Source organism: Setaria italica, chromosome IX (genome assembly GCF_000263155.2).
Source record: "Setaria italica strain Yugu1 chromosome IX, Setaria_italica_v2.0, whole genome shotgun sequence".
Lineage (NCBI taxonomy): Eukaryota > Viridiplantae > Streptophyta > Magnoliopsida > Poales > Poaceae > Setaria > Setaria italica.
In genome coordinates this window covers 24,111,522-24,125,704 of record NC_028458.1, presented here as the reverse complement: position 1 = coordinate 24,125,704, position 14,183 = coordinate 24,111,522, and the positions used below count along the sequence as shown (strand labels likewise).

The following is a 14,183-nucleotide window of genomic DNA, read 5'->3' as shown; positions in this document are numbered from 1 at the left end:
TGCTCCAACTATGTCGGAAAGCTCTGCGGCGCCTACTCCTGCTACTCCTCCTCCAAATAATCACATACCTCTAGATCCTGATGACCCTTTTCTGTCAACCAATCCTTCTACGTCAGCATCTTCTTCGAACCCTGATGACAAAGAGGTAGAATGTTAAATAATTCTTTCGTTGCCATTGATTGTTGTATTCAATTTGAACAATAAATGTTTCATTGTCATGTACGAACCAACTATTTCGTTGAGCCTTGTAATAATATTTGCCTGGGCATTGTGCTCAGGTTTTAACTATTGGTGATGTGGAGGAGTTTGTACTAGAGTCGGACAAGTCTTATAACTTTTCTGGTACGAACGGGGTGTAGAATGACCAAGTGGATAGGTTGGCACGTCATCTTCAAATTGTGGATGAAACTAAATCATCAAACTGCTCTATAGGCGTTCAAGACTCGGATTTCCAAGTGTTTGAGTTGACAGAGTGGATTAAGATTATGGATACATGCGAGAATACAGGTGTGGTAGGGTCAAGTCTTCCACCACCCAAAAAGGAGATTTCTCCGATCTCGCCATCATGTAATGAGTGATGCTATTGATACAAGGAACCCAAAACTACCTTCCTAGTATTTTTGTTTGTAATATTCAATGTAACCCAAAACTATGTCTGGAGCTACTTAATCCAAGAGAGCCATTTAATCGGAGGGAGGGATGTTTGGTCTCCAATGTGCGCATGATTGAGTAGTTAGCAAATCCAATCGGGAAAAATGATGTTTGATTGTCAATGTGCACATGAATAAGTAGCAAGCCCACCCAATGGAAGGGACATTTCTTTGGTTTCCAATGTTGACATATGTGTAAGTAAGCACATGCAACCAAAAGGAGGGTTGTTTGATTTTCAGTGTGCACATGATTAAGTAGTAAACACATACAATGGAAGGCATGGTACAAGGACTTCCAATGTTGCCGGGATGGTACAAGGATTTCCAATCGTAGTAAGCACACTGAATAGATGGGAGGTTTATTTGGTTTTCCAATGTAAAACTCAATAGATATAGTAGTTCTCCATCCTAAATACTCCCTCCGTTCTTATTTATAAGACGTGATATGATATGACACTGTATCCCTTATTACACTTATGCGCATACTCCTTATAAATGGAGGGAGTACCTAACAACGTACTTCAATATAAGTGGAGCAGTGCATAAACATAGGGAGTGGTACCAAATAATGGAATATCCAGCTTTTTGAAGGTGTTCTCATGATATACCAAAGATTTCGAATGATTATTTATTGAATCTGGGTCCAGATTCTCCTGATTCTAGCAATAAAGTTTTGGTATAGGTTCCGCTGATTGTACCAAGAATAAGAAGCGTCCGTGAATAGACTACTAGACATTCCACTATTCGAATTTTTGTCTGGCATATTCTACTAAGCGGAACATCCTTTGGTCGCCATTACCTGGCGTGGACTATTCCCAAAATCTTTCCCGCGCACTATTAAAATATTCAGGCGCCCAGGCCAAGCCGTGTGACAGATGTAAAATGTCAATTCCCTCCTTCTCAACAGCACCCTGTTTCATCCACCACCTTAGTAAAATGATATGTTGGTAATGTGATAGGGCCATCCACCCAATTGTCCAAATACCCTATCCCTTCCCTCCCTTTATCCAAATCTTCAGCATCAAAAAACTTTTTGCCATCAGTTCCCCTTCACCTCCTTGCCCCCATCCCAAATCTTCACCTCCTCCTCGCCCCCATCCCAAATATTCACCTCCTCCTCGCCCATATCCCAAATCTTCACCTCCTCCTCGCCACCATCCCATATCTTCACCTACTCACCGCCATCCACAATCTTCCCCTTACAGCTGCTGCCCATTTCCCATCTCCCTCCGTAGGACCAGACCCGATACAATGGCACCAGGCGGGAAGGTCTTACAAAGGAAATGTCAACAACTAGGTACAATATCTTCCTCCCCAGTTAAGCATCCCCGATGATGTCATTAAAGAGTTTCCTTGTTTGGTTTTGTTACTGCTTTTACTTTGTTGTTTGTTTGCAGACCTGGCAATTCCCATGTATACACTAGTTTGTTTCTTTTACTAGTTTTTCCTTTGGCTAGTACAAGGTTGGGTAGGAACATCCTATCTTGGATCTTGTTTTAGGTGGTAGTAGCTTTATGATTTTACATTAATTTATTTCTTTTACAGTATTTTTCCTTTCTGCTCTATAAGGTTGGATAGGAACATCCTTTCCTGGATCTTGCTTTGGCTAGGAACATCGTATCTTTGATCTTGTCTTGGTGCGCTCTACCTTTAGATTTTATAGTAGTTTGTTTCTTGTATAGTAGTTTGTTTCGTTTACAGTGGTTGGACAATTTTACAGATGTTTCTTTCTTTTCCTAAGGTATACAACCCGAGCTGCATCCTTATGAGAAGAAGAGGGCTGCACTTCCCTTAAGGAACCAGGGCGTATTAGCTTCCCTCGGCGTTGGAAAACTCACAGGCATCCTTTCCCAGTCTAGAAAAGGTAAAATAAAGGATACCGATGAAAGAAGAAGTGAAGATCCAGATCCAGAGTATGACCCGTCTTAGGAATGGCCTGAATCACCAAAAGACAGACCAACACGAGGTATATGTTGTTGTTGCCTACCAAATTTCTTGCATCAGTTATGCAGGATTGCTTCTCATTATTTTTGCTTATGCAATTTGTCCAATTAGATCAATGATAGCATACCTGTCATCGGGGGAAGAGGGTTATCCAAGAGAATTCAGGCACCGATGCCTCTGACAGTATGCCTCTTAGAGTGACTAGAACCAAGATAAAGGAATTGGCTTTAGCTCAGGCAAGAGTTTTGGATGGGACGACTTCTGATTCACAAGAATTGCTAACTAAAGGCCAAGCAATAGCCACCCACACTGAGGACAAAATTGACATGACGACTAGCGAAGGCAAGTCGTTTGATCTCTTTTTCCCAAAGCCAAAAAATTGGAACATCACAATTAGCAACCAAATCATTGTTAACACACACCAACTGTATGATCGTAACAAAATTGTTAGGTGATGCACATCCATCCAGAAGAGCACAAGTGCCATAGGGTTCAAGAAGATTGGGAAAGATTTGGACAAGATAAGTAGAGGGTTACACACCAAGCTTCCAATCCATGTTCGACAAGACCTCAAATGGTAAGAGGCACCAATGCAAGCTGCAAAGTTTGCATCACTACGTGGGCATATACCGATCCTTACTCACTGGAAGGACTACAAGACTGATAATGACAAACATCTCAAGAACTACATTGGCAAACTGGCAGTGTGTATGTATCGACTCATCTACTACCATAGTTCTTTGCATCCTTTCTTTTCATCCATTTTTCTGACTACTCTTGTGTTGTGCTTAATATAGGGAATTGACACCACCAGTCAACCTGTCATATCAGCATGCATTGACATGCTCAAGTTGCAACAAAGACAGGGGAGGTACTGGCTCAAGAAAAAGTTTTTCAATGATCTTCTAGCAAATTAAGTCCCAACCAAAACTCCTATGACCACACTGGATGACAACCAGTCGAACAAACTGGTTATGATGTGGTCTAGCCTACCTCACTGGGTATGATAGAACTTCAACATGCCACTAGCACATTTGCATGTATTGATCTGTTCCTCTTATTCATGTATCTTACACAAGTTTTCATTACTGTAAAGGAGATGTGTACTATAAACACCAGTGATCGTGGATTGGTCAGGTTTCCTCAGCGCACAGGATCTAGTAGCTATGTTGCACAGGCTCATGTTGTGGTAAGCAACTGAACAAGTCATGTTTTTGCTCTATACTTTATTTGATGAACCTGCTCATGCTCCTTATTCCAATCTAACAGTTTATGCTTGTTTTCACAAATATTAGAGGGAGAAGCATGTTTTAGGAGATCCAACTCCAATTGATCTTTTCAAGAACTTCCATTGCAGCAAAAATGGCTACACCGCTCCAGTACAAGCAGCCATTGTAACTATTTGTTTACTTTGCATTCTTCTTTGCAACAACACTAGAAAAATTTGTGAGTACTTTTGTGAGACCTTTCATTTTCTTTCTTTTATTACGCTCAGATGGAACAAATTGTCATCCAACCTGGAGTCGACCAACCAAAGACTGCTGCTAAAGCAATGACTGAAGTTGTCCAATCTAGGATATTTTGGGAGGTTGCTGGCATTCACCCACCCTCGAAAGAAGGACTAGGGTTGGTACTACGCTGCAAGTAGAAGAAATCCAAGCTGATCTTGAGAGTGAGAAACAAGGGGTGCACAACTTCGGCAAAAGATTGCTAAACAGGAGTCTGAGATGGTTGCACTGAGATTGAGGGCTGAAACACAAGAAATAGCATTGAAGTCTCAGACAGAAGAGCTCGAAGCTTTGAAGAATACCACAAAGCAGTTGCATTCTCTGATTTCTAGGCTGATAAACTTCAGTACCAGTCAGAACCAGGTGAATCCTTCCCTCAACTGAAGTGTGTTGCTGGTGAACTTGTTATTTGTTGCTGATCTTTTGTTGTATGTTGCATTATTGATGCTTAACTTGTTGTATGTTGCATTATTGTTGCTGGTGAACTATTCATTGATTATGATGTGAACAATATGAAAGTTGGAAATGAGCTATTTTTATGTCTATGATTCTGATGGTGATCAGCAGCCAAAATTGAATATATAGCACTACGAAATGCAATAATGGGCTAGGGTCTAGAAAAAATAGTACTGCGAAATGTAATAATGGATCTTGTTAGATGGGCTAGGGCCCAGAAAAAAGACCCTCTATGGCGTGCAACAAACAATTTTTGGCCCAAAAAATAGCATGAAAATTTAAAATGCACTAAAAATGATCCAACAAAATTGGACTCATAAAGGTTTTTACATGGACCGGGTTTCAATTTGTGACGAACCGAAATCGTCATAACACCCCTGCCACGTCGAAGCCACGTTGGATTCTTGTCAGTTTTATGACGACATGTGGGATGAATTTTCATTTGACATTAGCTTAGTGACGTATCGAAATAAGGAACGTCACTAGTCATGGTTTGTGACGCTCGAGTAATGACGAAGGATTTTCGTCACTCAAGCGTCATAAATCACAGTTTATGACACCAAAAAGACGTTTATGACACTTTTTGGTTCGTCATAGACTGGCAGATTTCTTGTAGTATAAGGCTTACACATTTAACTAATTGAACTAATTGGACCTAAGGAATAATTGATTTCAATTCATTTCCGATCTAGCTGGCAAAATAATAAACACAACACACATATTTATATATACAAGAAAACAACCGCTACCATATTGTTCATCACATATTACAAACTATTATAAGATAACTTTCTCACAAAGAACATACATTAACAAACACTACAGCATATTTGACCTTCTATGACATTTTATTTATGTCATAGAAACTAGTTTTTTCTTTATGTTTCGTAATCTGTAACGCTTATGTGATGAAAATTTGTTCGTCACCTACACTCTGTAATAAATATGATTTGTGACGAAAATATGTTTTTTCCTTAAATTTCTCGATAATTCTTCTTTTCTCCCTAATCTATGACACTCATTTTTTCATCACTATCGAGCCTAAATAATGTCATAAATATCCATTGGCCCAACATAGCCCATGTAACATGCGATCCTTTTTTCGCTTGGCCCATACCTTGAAAGTGAAAATTTTTACATGGGCCATTTGAAGCCCGTTAACTTTTATTGTTCCAAACTAAATTATATTTTGGGCCTAGCCCATACTAAGCCTGTTAATTTTCATTTGACTACATTCTTCTTGAGCAGTTCAATTCATTTCAAGCCCAATCTATGACCCATTCAATCCAATATTTTGGCCTAGCACCGGTTGGCCATATCTGATTGTCACAAAGTAACAGACATTGTACCATGCATAATTACAATGTATTAGCAATTATAAAAAAAATATTCATTACACGCTTTTCATGCCCCATCCATACAAATAGATACACAATCTCTAACAAAAAAAAATTTAGCATACACAATCCAAAGAAAATAACTGTGCAAAGCAAGATATTGCATATAACATGATGTGGATCCCTGATTGTACTTTCAGCAAACCTCAAGCCAATCTGGAGAATATGGAGCTAGCACTTTCAATTTAGTGAAACAGTGCTTCCTGCATAAATGAAATTATGGTGAGGTTTTTTTTATATTGCTATAAGCCAATGAATCTAGAGAAAATGAATGCTAAGTTGCACGATTACATCTCTGATTATTCATGGCAAAATGAGAAACAGCACATGCATTACAAGCTTAGTAGGAGTTAATTAGATACACCTTTTTCTATCTATTATTGTAATGCTTAGAGGTTTTTCATATGTACAGACATGATGTGCTTCAGTAATAGTAACTGTAGGAAGCATCACCACAGAATCAAGCCTGGTAGTACTAGTCACAATAGCAGGAATTACTATGATTTACTGCACACACATACGCATTATGCTAGCATATTGGACACTGAACCAAGCAACTCTCCTGCTCCCCCTCACGCAGACGGGCGCGAGTGCTCCGGACAGGGACAAGGACCAAGCGCCATCGCTCCTGTGGATCAAAGCTCTCCGCGCGCGCATGGAGCTGCCGCCATCCTAGCTCTCGTCCCTGGCTGGCATGGGGCGCGGAGTATTCGAAGAGAAAGGGAGGAATCGAGAGAGATCGGAGAGGAAAGAGTTGCCACGCGAAAGGACAGAAAAGGAGGCTTGTATGGACCCACCACGGGTAAAATAGGCTTTTCAAGTTTTTTTTAAAGATACTGGATCATGGATCCAAACAGACTCGAACTATCTAGCTGCTTAATTTTTATCTAGCTAATTTTTATTGGAAACTAAGAATTAGTTTTACCCATTCAAACAAAACAACTTCAACCCACCCTCTAAAACATCCCCCTACCTCATGTTGGAGGTTAAGTAAAAAATGCACTCTCTACTAGGCTCTTCATTTTGGGGAGGCTTCCAAAATCCTCCTCCACCCTCCATTCCTAGGAAGTCTTCAGAGTTCCCTCTATCTACGAGGGTAATTGTTGGAGATGGAGGCATTTTTATGGCTCTAGAACTTCATTTGATCTATGGAAGCTTTGATTTTAAGGTATTGTTGGAGTCGCTCTTGTCCATCCAAACAGTTCCTAAACTGCTATTAATTAATAGGAAGGAGGCAATGCGTTTCTATTAATAAATATATGCCATTATCAACCAATAGTTTGGATCTATTGTTTTTTCAGCCTCTTAAGAGGGAGTAATGTTTGACATCTCAGTCCCAACAACGGTGGTATGATATCTGTATCTTTCTGATACAATGAAAGATGCAATGAAGCTTTCTGCAGAAACAAAGACATGCAAGGACCTTGTCTGTGATCATGATTTGATTCCTTTATCTCTACGCAAAGAAGGGTAACAGTCTAACAGAGATCGCTTGTGCAGATAAAGAAGGAACTGCGACAATGATTAAACCCAGCCAGCACAACGGAGCAGGAGCCGATGATGATTGCAGTTGCATTGCTGGGAGTTATTCTTGGTTTCTTTTCACCCTTTTTCAATTTTCAGTTCGCTGCACTTTTGCATAAATTTCACAGGCTGATACCTTCATTTTTCCCCCCTCCTGCACGCCCTCTCTTTTTCCTCTGAGGCATCCACAAGCTAAACGTACCTAAAATAGTGACAAATCAAGGTCAATAACATCTACATTATTGAAAGTCAGTCCATTCCAAATCTCCAGTGGAATTTGAGAATATATCTCCAAATCTTGACAGTCATGGAGAGTGAATTATCAGTGATTTCTATTACTGGTTGTTTGCTTTACCTGACTGCAAAATAAACTTGATTTCTATCCTAGCGGGTTGGAAACAAGGACAACGGTATACCGTACACCCAATAGCTTATTTATTTTGTACAGAAAAGAATTCCATCCGTCGATAATTATACAACATGATTTCACCTATCTTCGTACTTATCCAACAGTACATATGTGCTTGGTTTGCTATGATAAAATGTAACAGTATTCATCTATATAAGATTCTTGTGGTTCTGTTTGTTTCAAAATTCAGTGTGTTTCCTCCACATTTCCTACAGAGACGAGCTCTCATCGTCAGAGTTGCTCTCCCTTGCATGCTGGCTGTGCAGATTCAGCATCGCTGTTGTGCTAGCTGACATACGGAACGACCTTGCAGATCCAACAACCGTCCTGTCTTGCTGGCTCACCTCCCTGCAGACGTGGTCCAACATGGATAGGAAGTCCCTCACCACCATGAATATCCTCAGAGGATGAGCTTCCTCCTTAGCGGCGTCGCCATGGAAGTACTCAGTGATCTCTTTCACTCTTCCCAGAGCCCTCTTCTCCTCGCACCTGACATGTTCGATCTCCATCTCAGCTTCCTTGAGAAACTCATGCATTGTTGCGAAGAAATTCTGGCCTTGGGTGCACTGCTTCTCGAGCAGAAGGACCGACTTGATCTTCCCAAGACCAGCTTCAAGCTTGGATACATAGCCGTGCAGTACATCGAAGTCCATGCTAGCTGCTTTCTTGACGTTCCCTAGCTCAGTGCTCAGCCCAGATACAACTTTCAGTCCTTGCTTACGGAACTGTTCATCTTTGACTATATTTCTGCTTTGACTTTCTGGAGCTTTCTCGGATTTTGCATCTTCAGAACGGATGATTTCTTGAACAACAAAGTGTAGCAGAGTGGTTTTCCCATCAGTACCTTTGACATCTGCAAGTTTTAGCAGGGTATCCAGCTTGAAGGCTTTTGCCTGACCCCGGTTTGTGCCAACATTCATTCTGTTCCCAGTTCTCAGGACAGCTTCAAGTAGCTTCAGGAACAATCTACTGCCTTTTAAATCATCACAAGCGGCCTGCACAACCATGTGAAGAATGTCAGGATCTCATACATAGAATTGCACATCTCAAGAGTTCATATACTGAAACTAGATGAAAAAAATTCCGAATGTGCTATCAAAAGTTGTGCAGTTAGAAAAGCTGATTAAGCTAGGAAAATGATATTATTTATAGAGGCACTGACATGTTATAACTTCACCGAGAACTAGACATATTACATATATGAAGCTGTTGCATGGATGACCACAATCAGACGTACACATGTGCCTAACTGCCAATGGCTGAAGACTAGTGGCCGATATCAGTAGAATAGTTCAAACATACACTGATAAATTGTGTGTTTGTTTCAAAGAAATTGCGCTGTCATTCATTTATATTGCTGTGCAGTCTCAAAATTGAATAATAAGTGTCCCATATTGGTTCCAGGCAATATATTGGGAACAACAACAAAGACATACAGATTAAAGTAGATACATATCATAGAAATTACAATGCAAAGTGAGATGTCATACCTCTAATGTTTCAAAAGATTTCCTGAGGTAATTTATTTCGCTGTCAAAATTTGCTCGATAGAGCATAGCATCAACTCTTTTGAAGGAAAAAGGTATATCAAGCACTGCCTTGAGAAAACGTTCTGCTGAACCCAGCTTTGATAAGTCCCCAGTAAAGTTTCGAAGTTTCAGTTCTTCCTCTTTAGTAGGAGCCATCTTTACTAAGGTTTCCAACAGATCAGCCCCGAGACATTCAGCATTGCCTATTTACAATGTCAGTAACAATTAACATTATGAGTAGAACTAGACAGAGTAGCTTGGAATACTATCATGTAGCAGATCGAACATTCCAGAAGCTTAGTACCTTATAATGTTCATACCAAACATGTATGAACATTATAAGGTACTAAGCTTCCAAACATCCAATGTCTAAACATATTGAGTGAATCCTTAACTACAGTAGTGTGGTATTAGAAATCGATCATTTCTGCACAACTGTAGCTGTAATATGAAGAATGTATATAATGCTTGTGTGGACTGGCTTGCCAAGTTTATTCGGATTGTGTTCAAAATGAAGAATCAAACAACATGCACAATAGAAGACATTTGCTGTTAAGCATCTGAGTTTGGTCTAATGCTGAGATACCATCATATATGTTTGGTGAATATCTGCCTGTACAATTATTGATATCCGCAGATTGTATTGTTGACATCCGGCAGTACTAGACCATTCTGAAATGGTTCTCGTGGAAGCTAATGCATGGCCGTATAATTTGAAAATAAAGCATCTGGTTATCTGATTATCATCAGTCCTAGAAATGTCCGCATCATAACTAATTAAAAGGTACTCCCTCCAATCACAACTACTTGACACATTGGACCAACAACCTAGTACCTAATGGTCAGCCAAGATATTATTAGATGAGGTCAACTTATTTCTATTAAGTAGATATTTCTGCATCGTAAATATACAGTAAACAATGAATTTCTCACCATCTAGCAGTGCATCGGAGACCTCCTCCAGCGTCACATTCAACGCGCGCAGCAGGATGGCAATGTTCTGTGCCTTCTTGGGGTCAAGGACCTTCTCTTCAGGCCTACATTGTGGTACTCCAGCCTTCTTTGGTGTGTCCCTAGCAGGTGCATTTGCCGCATTGTTCGTGAAAAGCACTTCGATCATGTCCTCGTCCAACCTGCAAGGAACTCATGTCACCATCAGAATTTCTAATGGTTTAATACGTAACAAACATCCAACAATCATCCGTCTGTTCTGAAAATCCTGTCTTAACTGGAATGAGTTGGACTTGAGCCGATCCCAGACCATGTCGCGGTCGGAGCACGCCCGGACCTTGTCCCAGTGCAGCGGCTTCAGCTTTGGCCGGGCTTCATCACCAGCAGCATCATCCTGCGTCCGAATTGACACCCCATCATTGTCCCTCTTCACCGCCATGACGGGCGCTCTCGGCACGGCGACACTTGGCCCCTCTGGTTGCTCTGGTTTGAGCAGCCGGCGTGCTGAAAATGGCCCAGCGGATGGCCCCGGTGGCGGCGGCGGAGGTTTAGGTGTTGCATTGTTGCATCTTGGTGCCGGTGGAGGTGGTGGAGGCGGAGGGGGTGGCGGCGGTGGGTTGGAAGGTGGCGAGACCATTTGTTTGATCATGTCAGACGCAGAGCCAGCGGAGAAGCGGGTGCGTTGCAGAGTGCGGCGGGAACGCGGTGCAGGAGGGGCCGGAGGAGGGGGCGCCACGGTTGCAGCGGCGGCTGCGGCGGCCGGCGTCTGGGGGAAGAAGTCGCTGGTAAGGCTGGGGAGGCTGCGGCGGGAGGGGGTGGTGGTGCGCGGGCTGGACGCGCTCGCCTCGCTCCACGTCCCGGCGGCCTCGCCGCCGCCAGACCCCGCCGAGCGCTGGCCCGGCGTGTAGTACGCGGCGTCCTCATCGGACGACCCCGCGCGCCGCAGCGGCGGGAGCGGCCGTAGCTCCGGGCTCGGGACGGTGTCGACGTCGCGGCACATGCCCCGCCGCGCGCGCTCCGAGCGGGCCTTCCGGTACGGGGTGGCGCCCGATGACGAGCCCGCCGCAGAGGTGCCCACCGCGTCGGCGTGCAGCACGACGGCGGAGGCAGGCCCAGGGTGCGCGGCGGCGGCGAGTCCGGGGGGCTTGTGCGCCTGCGCCGAGTGGCGGGCGAGGCGGCCCGTGAGGAGGAACGCGGCGGCGAAGGCGAGCAGAGCGAGGACGGCTGCCGCGGCGGCGGACGCGACGACGATGGCGGCCTTGGGTGTCCCACCGCCGCCTCGGGAGCGCGGGGTCGGGCCCGTGCGGGAGGAGGAGGCGTCTGCGGTGACGGTGTCGGGCGGCGGGGGAGCGGGGAGCAGCGCGGGCCCGCCGTTGTCGACGGGCGATACCGGCGTGGAAGGGTCCGAAGCGAAGCCCGGTGCCGGGGGCGCCGTGGTGGACGGAGGCGGGGTCCATTCGATGGGGAAGAGCGGCTCGTGCAGCGCGCGCCTGGCATCGCCCCCGGCGGCGGCGGCCGGGAGGATGAGGAAGACGACGACGAGTGAGGTGAGCAGGTGCAGAGACATTGTTGCCCTCAAAAAAAGGTGTAGAGACATTGTTGAGACTGAGGAGATCCTAGAAAGTAGAAACACAGGGAGTGAGAGTGAGAGTGGGAGGGGAAGCTGAGGAGAGGGAAAAGGAGGGAAGGAATAAGGAAGGAGTGCGGCGAGAGCAAGGAAGCCGACATTTTCTGGGTTCGCTTCACAGGAACGTCTCTTGCACACATGGCACTTCCTCCTTTTCAGATAACAACGTTGACTTTTGGGGTTTCGGTCAAATCTTCTCGCCGCGAATTTCTGCATTTCGGACAAATTTTCTCGTGTTGAATTCGTATGAAGTTTCTAAACCAAAAACGCGCACCCATTACCTCAAATGGAAAACCAGGCAAAGCAATTTTTCACCTAAATTTTATTAAAATGCAGGTCCACCGCAAAAGCGGACACCATTTTTCTAGAAAAATATTACCGAAAGAGCATCATTTCATTAGATGTGAACCCAGCTTTACAAAATCACCACAGCATAGTGCTAACCTGCACTCGGTTTGGAGAGTTGCCAACGACACGAGGTGGAGCCATGGAGGATGTACGCCGAGCGGTTACCACGTGAGGAGGCGCAACAGCGCCGGCATGCACACAAATATAGCTTGGAGACGGAGGAAAAAAGTATGATGGTCGTATAAGGAAGAAGTCAATTTAACAGCTTAAGTGATAAAATGCTAGTTTCATTTAACAGTTTAACAGGTTAAGTGATAAAATGCTAGTTTCATTTAACAGTTTATTTTTTTATGATAGTTGTTTTTTCTATTTTATAGAGCTAATTTTCCCTCAGCGAGGATGTCCTGGTAGAATACTCTTTAATACTTATCATTTTCAAGGTTATTTGTCTTTAAGGTGGTTCCCTGTAAATTAAAATTTACGACTTGAAGGGACCGTGACACTCTAAGAGAGAGCTCCAAGCACCTATAAAAAAGAGTTTTGCACCCTAGGTTCTAATCCTATAAACTACAGATGGTAATTCTATGAAAGGTAAACATGAAATGCAAGTGCAATAAGAAATATGGAAGATAAAAGAAGTAGAGAATGCAAACTCCTAGCACCGCAACACGACGATTTTTACCAAGGTATCGGAAAGCAAAACTTTTGAAAGGACCGAGATGTCACCAAGAGGGGGGTGAATAGGCAAGTTGATCAATTTATAAAACTTCAACCCACTCAGCAGCACTGCTCAGGTCAAACCGGTCAGACCGGTTCACCTGACCAGTCTAGGCAGGGTGGCACACAAGTGCTGCTCGAGTCCCTACTTGACTTGTAGCACCAACCAAACTTGGAGAGCGGCTTCTGTAGATGATTTCCAACAGGGAAAAGTAGTCTCTGCACACAAGACAAGCGCATCCAAGTAGATTGAAGTGGAAGCACAAGTAAAATGCTAGAAATTAAAAGGTGAAGCAAACCAAAATGAAGACACGAGGATTTGTTTACTTGAAGTTCAGATTCACCATAATGAATCCTATGTGTTTGTTGAGGAGCCTTTTGGAATACGAGTCTATTTCAATTCTCTTCCAACAAGCCGGATCTCTTTCAACCACTTTCCTCATCTCCACTAGTTGATTTTTTTCCTTGCGGAGGCAAGATCATAGCCCTCACAAATTTGTCATTGCTCACCACACCTTGGGTGGACAACATCTAGCCATCTAAAAGGCACACCTCCATGAGTAACAAATGCTTTAATGGCTTTCTCGATGCGAACTACAAGTGCTCAAGCTATGGATTGCTCTTTTCAGCTCACTAATGCTCACTCAAGATCACTCCCTCAACCAATTCAAAGATTTCTCAAGAATCACTCAAGTCTCACAAAGAGAGGTTGGGGAGAGCTTTTCTGGTCACTAGATGATGTCCAAGTCGTGTGTAACCAGCAACCCAGCAAGAAGGGCACCAAGGGGTATATATAACTGTTGGGATACGAGGTAGGCTATACTAGCGCAATTCAAAAAATCTACCGCGTATAACCAGGAAGAACTGCCGTATAAGGATCACGGGATTACCACTCGACGCACTACTGGTGCGGAAGATGTAGATATGTGTCGATGCAGTGAAGACGATCACGTAGTCGTACGTAGTCGATCAACGTAGTCATACGTAGTCGATCACGTCCAGCAGCTCCTCAGCAGCTCGTCCACGTGCAGCAAGATCGCCTCCGGTGCCGCGGCTCGTCGTCGGCTCGTCGTGGCTCGTCGGTGGCTCGTCGGTGGCTCATCCAAGTGCTGCAGGCGCAACA

At 43.7% G+C, this 14,183-nt stretch overlaps 1 protein-coding gene across 1 annotated transcript; it reads right to left on the bottom strand.

Annotated features, from left to right (window-relative positions):
* Window positions 1–7,892: 7,892 nt before the first annotated feature.
* LOC101783904 (formin-like protein 4) lies at window positions 7,893–12,050 on the bottom strand. Its single transcript, XM_012849212.2, has 4 exons — window positions 10,647–12,050; window positions 10,351–10,550; window positions 9,379–9,620; window positions 7,893–8,883 (listed from the first exon to the last, which is right to left on the bottom strand). The coding sequence occupies exons 1-4, from the start codon at window positions 11,963–11,965 to the stop codon at window positions 8,098–8,100; spliced, it is 2,547 nt and encodes an 848-aa protein (XP_012704666.1). The 5' UTR covers window positions 11,966–12,050; the 3' UTR covers window positions 7,893–8,097.
* Window positions 12,051–14,183: the final 2,133 nt, after the last annotated feature.

What these genes read in the sequence shown, in the direction of transcription:
- LOC101783904 (XM_012849212.2), bottom strand. Translation starts at nt 11,965, where the DNA reads ATGTCTCTACACCTTTTTTTGAGGGCAACAATGTCTCTGCACCTGCTC. An exon ending in CTCAAGTCCAACTCATTCCA is followed by an intron (nt 10,551 to 10,646) that starts GTTAAGACAGGA and finishes AGTTCCTTGCAG; the next exon opens with GTTGGACGAGGACATGATCG. An exon ending in AATCTTTTGAAACATTAGAG is followed by an intron (nt 8,884 to 9,378) that starts GTATGACATCTC and finishes ATGGTTGTGCAG; the next exon opens with GCCGCTTGTGATGATTTAAA.